At 45.4% G+C, this 9,198-nt stretch overlaps 1 protein-coding gene across 1 annotated transcript in view; it reads left to right on the forward strand.

Annotated features, from left to right (window-relative positions):
• ULK2 (unc-51 like autophagy activating kinase 2) overlaps positions 1 to 9,198 on the forward strand; it is a 107,104-nt gene that overhangs the window by 25,125 nt on the left and 72,781 nt on the right. The window contains exon 3 of the mRNA XM_040424694.1: positions 2,924 to 2,965. Coding sequence (XP_040280628.1) covers positions 2,924 to 2,965 — 42 coding nt within the window. The remainder of the gene's footprint in view (positions 1 to 2,923; positions 2,966 to 9,198) is intronic.

Here is a 9,198-nt window from a genome sequence, read left to right on the forward strand (position 1 = left end):
CTACCCTGAATCATTAAAATACTACAGCATATTATGGTGCAAGCCATAATTGAGCCATAATTTTGCAATTTTTCTTACCTCGAAAGTTTTCATAAGTGCACAGGACTATGGCGGCTGGCCAGAATTGTACCAACATATATAAAGGGAACCTGTCATGTGGATATTTGATTATAATCTAACTAATTATATACAATAATTAACTACTAAAAAGTGCCTTAGATGTATTCACTTACTGGTGTGACAAATGGTTACCTCATAATATACACACAAAGATGCCGCATGCTAATGAGCTGATTTGAGTCCAGCGTGATGTCATTGAGTCCAGCGTATATTTAATTCAGAGCTATAGCCACTCCCCTGCCCACCTGCTGCTGGTTCATATGTAAACAAACTGTCACTCAGCAGCAGGTGGGCGGGGAGAGTCAGGAGCTCATGAATATTCATGACTTATCATTATCAGATGGAGCTTTTCAATACAAGATGTTGGCAGATTGACTGGGTCAATTAAAGAAAGTGACCCAGCATTGTGCTAAGAGAATCAGTCACTTATTTATGTTGCCCTTAGTTAGGACACCATAAAACTGGTGACAGGTTCCCTTTAAAGTTTGAAATCAGCAAATTGATACATAGAGCGTTGCAAAGCTATGTTGTCTCATAGCAAGTGTACATTTAAAGGGATTCTCTGGGATTTTTAATTTGACTGCTTATGCTACATCAATAGGGATGAGCGAAGCGAGCTTCGGACCCTAGATCTGAAGTCGCTTCGCTGAAAATTTTGGGATTTAATTTTTCAACTTGAAAACCACTTTAAGACTTGGTTCCGAAGTACGCTTCGAAGTCTTGCAAACTCACCGAACTCATTTTGCCTCGCCGGTGCCCATACGTTTTAATGTTGTACGGAGATGGATCTCTGCACAGCATTAAAATGAAGTTTTGAGCGAAGCGATTTCGGATCCGAAGCTCACTTCGCTCATCCCTAGTCATTAATATCAGATCAGTGTGGGTCCGACTGCCAACCCTACAGAGCTCCGTCTACGGTGTACTCCACTGGAAGCAGTGCTGCAGTAACCAGCTCTGTCCACTATACAGTGTGTGGTGCTATGTTAGTCTGGCGCCTATTTCTTGTTGCAAAGAACGTCTCCCTTTAAGATGTAGGGAAGAATTGTTTGCTCCTCTTTAATTGGTATTCAGAGCACTATACAAATATCAAGTGGTCTCTGTTCTTCATGTGCCAGAGTTAAGAAGGCCATGTATAATAATAGGGGCTGTGGAAGACGTCCTCTAACCAAACTCTACATTGACCGACTGCTATCCAACATGTCTATGATTTTTATATTTTTTTCTGCTGTGCTATAGCCGTATATGTTTTATGTATATGCTGACCAGCTGTATGCCCAAAGCCGACCGTAAGTGCGTTGTTAATGGATCATGTCAAGGAAACTGTCAGCATCTACTGACATTCCTGTTACCATGGCGATCAATAATCTTTCATTTAACAGCCGTCCAAGCCGCAGGGCACAATGCAAGTGTCTGAATCTATCCAAACGACATTTCTTATTTATCCCCTGGGGTAGGTGGATGGGAGGGTGGGTCGAAATGTTGCATGGCTTTTAGAGACATTGGTATGCTTTCAGATTTCAGATCCATTTAAGCAATTTACTAGTCATTCCATGGAAAATGCCGCTTGTCCCTAAATGACTTCATAGTCCCACGGCGTCTCTACACTAAAATACATTGCTGCTGTATGAAGGTCTTAAATGAATACAGGGGATGCCCAACGCAGTGCCAAATTAACAACCGCACCTCCATCAAACCAGTTTTGCCCCTTTTTACCTAGTCTTCGGGATTAAAGCAGACCATATACCAGTGCAGGAGTTGGCAACCTCCGGCACTCCAGCTGTGGTAAAACTATGACTCCCAGCATGCACACTGGCTCGGCTGTCCTCAGAACTCCCAAAGAAGTGAAGGGAGCTTGCTGGGAGTTGTAGTGTCACAACAGCTGGAGTGCCGGAGGTTGCCGATCCCCGCACTAGTGTATAGTGAACCCCTTAGTAGTTGATGTAAAAGGGTTGTTGTTTTAGGGCATGTTCCCACGTTACGTAAGCGCTGCAGATTTGCCAGCTTGGATTTGCATGCAGCAAATCTGCATCGTTGGAAGGTAGCAAAGCGGATGAGATTTGAAACCGTTTCATCCACGAGCCGTGGAGAGTGTCCACATCCGAATCTACAGGTAACTTGACTTGCAATGTGGATTTTAAATCGGCAACATATTAATTTAGGTTACGGGCATCCGCCAACAGATTTCACCTCTTGCACAGCATTCTGCAGCAAATCCGCAGCGTTTGCACATGATTCGGTGCGGAGTTTAACCAGATGCGCTGCAAATTTTCCATAGCTCAAAATTCAGAGCGGACTCTCTACGTGTGGCTGTACCCTAATACTTACAATGGCATATGTCAGATCATGTCCAAAAACAACTAAAAATCCCAACACTCAACCATCAGACTGACTTTTCTACAGGCAGCCATTTTAATTCTTGTTGATCCCTTCCCCAGACACATCACGCAGGGCACATGCTCTGCCCTTCTCTAACCTATGCCCCCATTCACTGCCATGTAACACTGTTCACACTGCTGTCTGAGCTATGTCTCATGGCTGTAAGAATGGTGGTCTTTCTATTATAAGAAAAGAACCTGGAGGGACCCCATTTTACGTTGGGGTCCATCGGGCAGCATTGGTATCTGTTCCTAGAGAACGTCATGGATTCCCTTATGAATAAATGGATTTATGAACAGAGCCTAAGATGGCTGCATTGTCGGAACAGGCCTGCCCCCCTTTTTATTGTTGTAAAATCGGTAAATATTAATAACGTGTAATATTGGTAATAACTTGTCTCCTATGTCTTTTTTTTGTATTCCTCTAGGAGCTGCAGCATGAAAACATTGTGGCTCTTTATGATGTCCAGGTAAGCTATGTGTATGAATAGATGTTAATGTTTGTAATGAAAGACCAAGGAATACATTCATGTTACCCTCTTATTAAGGCCCCTTTCACACGGGCGAGTTTCCGCGTGAGTGCGATACGTGAAGTGAACACATTAGGGATCGACCGATTATCGGTTTTACCGATATTATCGGCCGATATTCAGGATTTTCAAAGTTATCGGTATCTGCATCTATTTTGCCGATAACGAATCGGGAGCAAGAATCACACTGCTCTCATCGCGATCCGTGTTCACTCAGCAGCACAGGGGAGAAGGAAGCAGTGTCTCCCTCCCCCTGTGCCGCTCCTGCCGCTGCCACCAATGAGAGGGGAGAGGGGCGGAGGAGGGGAGGGGCTGTGGCCACTGCGCCACCAATGAAGATAACTCGCTCATTAATTCATATACAGGAGGCGAGTGCTGGCTGCAGAATCATATAGCCGGCTCCTGACCTCTATGACAGGTAGCTGCGATCTGCGGCAGTTAACCCCTCAGGTGCTGCACCTGAGGGGTTAACTGCCGCGAATCGCAGCTACCGCTTATAGAGGTCGGGTGCGGCTATATGATTCTGCAGCCAGCACCCGCCTCCTGTATATGAATTAATGAGCGAGTCATCTTCATTGGTGGCGCAGTGCGCCCCCACCCAACCCCAGTATTAAAGACATTGGTGGCGCAGTGTGCCCCCACCCAACCCCAGTATTAAATACATTGGTGGCACAGTGCCCCCCCCACCCCAATATTAAAAACATTGGTGGCGCAGTGCGCCCCCCAGTATTAATCATTAGTGGCAGTGGCCACAGGGTCCCCTCCTCCTCAGTGGAAGTTCCGATCGGAGCCCCAGCAGTGTAAGCCTGGGGCTCCGATCGGTTACCATGGCAGCCAGGACGCTACTGAAGCCCTGGCTGCCATAGTCCGCTCCCTGCTGCTGTGTGTACAAAGCACAGAGCAGCAGGGACAGTGTGAGGTCCTATTCACCCTGATAGAGCTCTATCAGGGTGAATAGGACAAGGGTTCTAACCCCTAAGGGGGCTAAAAGTTAGCAAAAGAAAAAAAAGTAAGAAAAAAAACCCACAAATGCCAAAATATTAAGTATAAATGAAAAAGAAAGATTTACACCAAAAAAAGCTAAACGTTAACAATAAACGTGCATTTTCAGCAGATTTGTGTAGGAATTTCTTTTTTTCAAAAAATTAAAATGCACAGAATATCGGTATAAATTATCGTCTATCGGCCTGAAAGTTCAGATTATCGGTATCGGCTCTAAAAAATCGATATCGGTCGATCCCTAGAACACATAGCACCCGCACTGAATCCTGACCCATTCATTTCAATGGATCTTTTTTTCACGCATCAGTTCTGTGTTGCATGAGAATCGCAACATGATATTCTATACTCTGCGTTTTTCACGCAGCCCTGGCCCCATAGAAGTGAATGGGGCTTCAGTGATGCCGCCCGGATGCAATGAGTTTTTCACTGATGGTTTCTAGGAGATGTTGTTTGTAAACCTTCAGGTTTTTTTTTCCACAAGCGTGAAAAACGCATCAAAACACATTGCACCCACGTGGAAAAAACTGAAACACTGAACGCAATCGCAGACAAAACTGACTGAACTTGCTCGCAAAATGGTGCTAGTTTCACTGAACGCATCCGGAGCCAATCCGTATCGTTTGTGTGAAAGGGCCTAAGACTGTCTGCCTTAAGGTATGTCTATTGCTAAAACTAGTCAGCTCTCCACGCACTTACTATACTCTTGAGCCATTTTGAGACAGGATTGTTTTTTTTTTTTCCTACCTCCCTGTAGGCGCTGTAGCCGAACAAATTACAGTACTAACCTCATGAATTGCAAATAAGGCATTGTGCATATGGCAAGATGGTACCAAGCCTGGTGGGTCCTCCATTAAGGCACTTTGGGGCAGATTTAGCATTCTAAATTTTGGGAGAATTTGGGCTTAAAAGGCTTGGGCCATCTGGAACATTGAGGGCATATCACTAGGATATGCCATGAGTGTCAGCTAGGTGCAGGTCCTATGCCTGGCATCTGCTCCTATGTAGAGAGTGGGGTCCCTGAAGTGAAGGAGAGCACACTGCGCCTGCTTGGCATGTTCTCCGTTCATCGCTATGGGAGTTCCGAAGATATACTTTCCTAATTTTGGAAGTCCCAGTGAATGGAAAATACACCGTACAATCGCGGATACCTCTGCATTCACCACTATAGGATTGACTGAAATAGCTGAGCTTCTCTGTTTTCAGAGCTCCAGTAGCGGGTGGCTGCTCTTTCTTCTCTTTCAGGGTCCCAGACATGAGACCCCGCACCTACCTGACATTAATGGAATATGTGTAGAATTAGAGGCATCCAGTTGGCCCTTGGCAGACTACGAGGACGTGGATCTCCAGGGTTTTCTTGGGTTCCGGTTGTGGTTGCTAATTGGAATTACTGACATGATCAAAGTAAAATGACTTTAGTGAGTACAGTGTCTGCCTTTTTTGGTCAGAAATACACAGATATTTGAAGCCAGTAGAAGTTCCCTGTGGGTTTAATTTTTTTCCTGGAGATGTTTGCTTTTTTACAAGGCAAGCATTATTTTCAGGGATTGATTATTCGGTAGAATTCCCCTGAGCCCTGTGCGGATGCATCACTGTACATGGTGATCTGTTCCCAGGAAAGAGAATGTCAGATTCAGACAATGGAAGGCCATTAGTTGCATTCCCTGTCATGTTGTGTGAGCTGTGTATATAAATCTTCTAAATTAAGTAACTTTGGGCCTGAGCGTATATAATCCCCTCTAATCGGCAAGCACGCGATCAGACCTGGATAAAACCAGAAAAACGCTTTATTCCTGCACAGTGATGGAGGGGAAAAAGGAGGTTTATTACCCTTTTTTTTTTTTTTTTTTTTTTTTTAAACTTCTCCATACAATACCATTGTGTCTGGTCTGGCAAGGCAGACTTGGTTAAATGGGTTGTCTCACTTCAGCAAGTGGCATTTATCATGTATAGAAAGTTAATACAAGGCACTTACTAATGTATTGTGATTGTCCATACTGCCTCCTTTGCTGTCTGGATTCATTTTTTCATCACATTCTACACTGCTCGTTTCCATGGTTCCGACCACCCTGTAATCCAGCAGCAGTGGTCGTGGTTGCACTCTATAGGAAAAGGCACCAGTCTCTCTGGTGGCTGGGACTGCTGGGGTGCACATAGGCCCGCGCTTTTTCCTATAGTGTGCAAACATAACCACCGCTCATGGATTGCAGGCCCATCTCTTGCCCTTCTGCCCAGGGCTTTTAATCAGAGTATCCCATAGCTGGATTCTACATCGCCCTGGAATTTGTAAGCCAAAAGCCTAGGAGATGCAAGACTGTTAGCGTGGGTCCCATCTATTAGAAGGGGCCCGACATATTCTTGATCAATAATGTGAGCAAAGAGCTTCTAATTTTCAGTCAGTATAGCAGTAATGTAATTTACATGTATTCATGTTTCTATTGTTTGCATGTGTCTTTGCTCTTTGCACATGGCAGTGTGCTGCTACTTGTAGTCCTTGTTTGCTTTTGCTAAAACAAACCTATCTGAGAGAAAACAGGCCCTCTTTAACTCAGAGGTGAACACACCCATAGAGACATATCAGCTGAACCTGGCGATTTCAGTGGGACCAGCAAGACATCAAATATGTACTCAGTGGCGTAGCTAGAAATGACTGGGCCCCACAGTAAATTTTTGAATGGGGCCCCCCTCCCCCAGTAATTTTTTTTGCAACCCCTTCCTTTCATGCCGCCCCCATTCCTGTGGCTAGTAAAGATTGCTCTCTCAGACCAGGGTCGGCAGCTGTTCCATCCGTTTTCTACACCGTCTATACTGCTACTGTATATAATTTCATTGTGTAATACTGTTGAGGGGGCCCTGACAGTCTTTTAGTCCTCCTCTTCCTGGATGGGCCACCTTCTGGGTCAGGGCCCCAAAGCAGCTGCTTCCCCTGCTTCCCCTATAGTTACGCCCCTGTATGTACTGTAGGTGGGCCTCCTGAATATTCCCCAACAGTAGATGTGGGGGGAGATGAGATTTGGACAGTTGGATTCCAGTATGCCTGATCCTTTTGTTCTCTGGAAGACAGGCTACCACCAGAAGTGTCGGACTGGCTTTCTCCTGTCCCCTTATTCAGAATACATGCATGCTTGGCCAAATGTGCATCTGTACGGTGATGTCAGGGCAGCTGGCTGTCATCCGGCCCATCGTTTGGCTGGCCGGTATCTTATGTATGTGGCCAGTGCTCCTGTTGTCACTTGCCACGACTGTATAGAAAAATTTAAATGTCTCCATGTAAAAAAAATGTAATCAAAATTTGGCTACGGTTCTGGCATTTAACGTGGTCCTATATGACCAATTGTATATTTTGGGTGGAAATGCTCAGTAAATGGGTAGTCTACTTTAGGTAATCCCTAGAAGGTGCTGAGTGCCTTTTGTTACTGCTTGGCTGTCCGTGGGGAGTAGAATATGGGGTGTATGGATGCAGTGTTGATTTTAAACACAAGAACCTTTTTACGGTGACAGAGTGGCCGAGCATGTTGGTGAAAAAGTGCAGTTAAAGTCTTTGTGGGATTTCAGCCTAAGGACTCATGCACACAGCCGTAGACGTTTTTGTGATCCACAAAACACGGACATCGGCAGTGTGCGTTCCCGCATTTAGCGCAACGGAACGTCCTGCCGCCCAGAGGTCGCAATAACTCCTGTACAAGCGTCATAGACGCCTGTTCAGGCCATTTTACTCCCTGGAAAAAGACTTGTATATTTTTACGCATGGACTTTTTCTAGTCAGGAGCGCTGTATCAGAAGCTGCAAGGTCCAGCACAGATGAAGCCCCGCCCCTCACAGACATCTCTCTCACCAGGAGCAGCTCCAGACTACATTGTGGTTACAGGACCTGTGGTGATGTCACAGTCATGTGATCAGCCATGTGTGTGGGAGGAGTTAGGGGAACACAGGCTCTGTGTAGGACTGTGCTGGTGGAGAATGCAGAGGTACTTTATGAATAGAAGGTGTGTATAAAGCAGGGTTATGTCAGTGTAACCAGTCTATTGTACAGTTTTCTGTGTGTAATGTGCACACAGTAGATCTATCTGTGTAAGGCCTCATGCACACGACCGTTGTGTGTTTTGCTGTCCGCAAATTGCGGAACGGCACGGACAGCCATTGATATAACTGCCTACTCTTGTCCGCAAAACGGACAAGAATAGGACAGGTTATATTTTTTTTTTTTGCGGACCACGGAACGGAGCAACGGATGCGGACAGCACACGGAGTGCTGTCTGCATCTTTTGCGGCCCCATTGAATTGAATGGGTCCGCACCCGAGCCGCAAAAACTGCGGCTTGGATGCGGACCAAAACAACGGTCGTGTGCATGAGGCCTAATGGACATGTAGCAGAGCTGTGTGTGCAATGTGTATATAGTAAACTATCAGTTTAATGGGCATGTGGTACAGCTGTGTATGTAATATGTATATGGCAGCGTCAGGTGGGCGCTGTGTATGGCAGAGTCAGGTGGGCGCCCTCTATGGCAGCGTCAGGTCTACATTTATTTCTGCATGGGAGACTAGCAATGGTTTCCCTGCAGAAATATCAGCCTCATAATATTTGTGGGCCTCTGCTGTATATATGAATTACCGCAAAATTCCTACTCCTCCTCGGCTAAAAACACTCCTCAAAATTAAGAGGAGTATTTTTACTCTTCTGGAAAAAACGTAGTGCGACCTCTGCTGCTGTCTATAGAACAGTCCTATCCCTGTCCGTAAAACGGACAAGAATAGGACATATTCTATTTTTCTGAGAGTGCCACGGAATGGACACATGGTGTGCTGTCCGCATCTTTTGCGGCCCCCATTGATTTGAATAGGTCTACATCCGATCTGCAAAAAATGCACATTCACATGCATACGCTGCATCACACTTGAGAACATGTGCTAAGACGCCTTAAAATACTTTACTCTTGCAAATATTTCACTGATCTAAACGTCTGGAAAGAAGTAGTCTGAGGCTAATGTCACATTTATTTAATGTGTTGTTGCTCAGAGATGTGCACTCTCCTTGGAAATATATGCTTCCTGTGGCTTCCAGCTGACCTTGGGAGTATCTCATGTGACTGTCTGAAATGGTATATGTACACTTGCAAGTCACTTGGCTCTTTCCATGCTCAGTGTTTAGCAAGCGCTGGGACACGTGCCGCCTG

The sequence above is a fragment of the Bufo bufo genome, chromosome 3 (assembly GCF_905171765.1).
Source record: "Bufo bufo chromosome 3, aBufBuf1.1, whole genome shotgun sequence".
NCBI classification, from domain to species: Eukaryota; Metazoa; Chordata; class Amphibia; order Anura; family Bufonidae; genus Bufo; species Bufo bufo.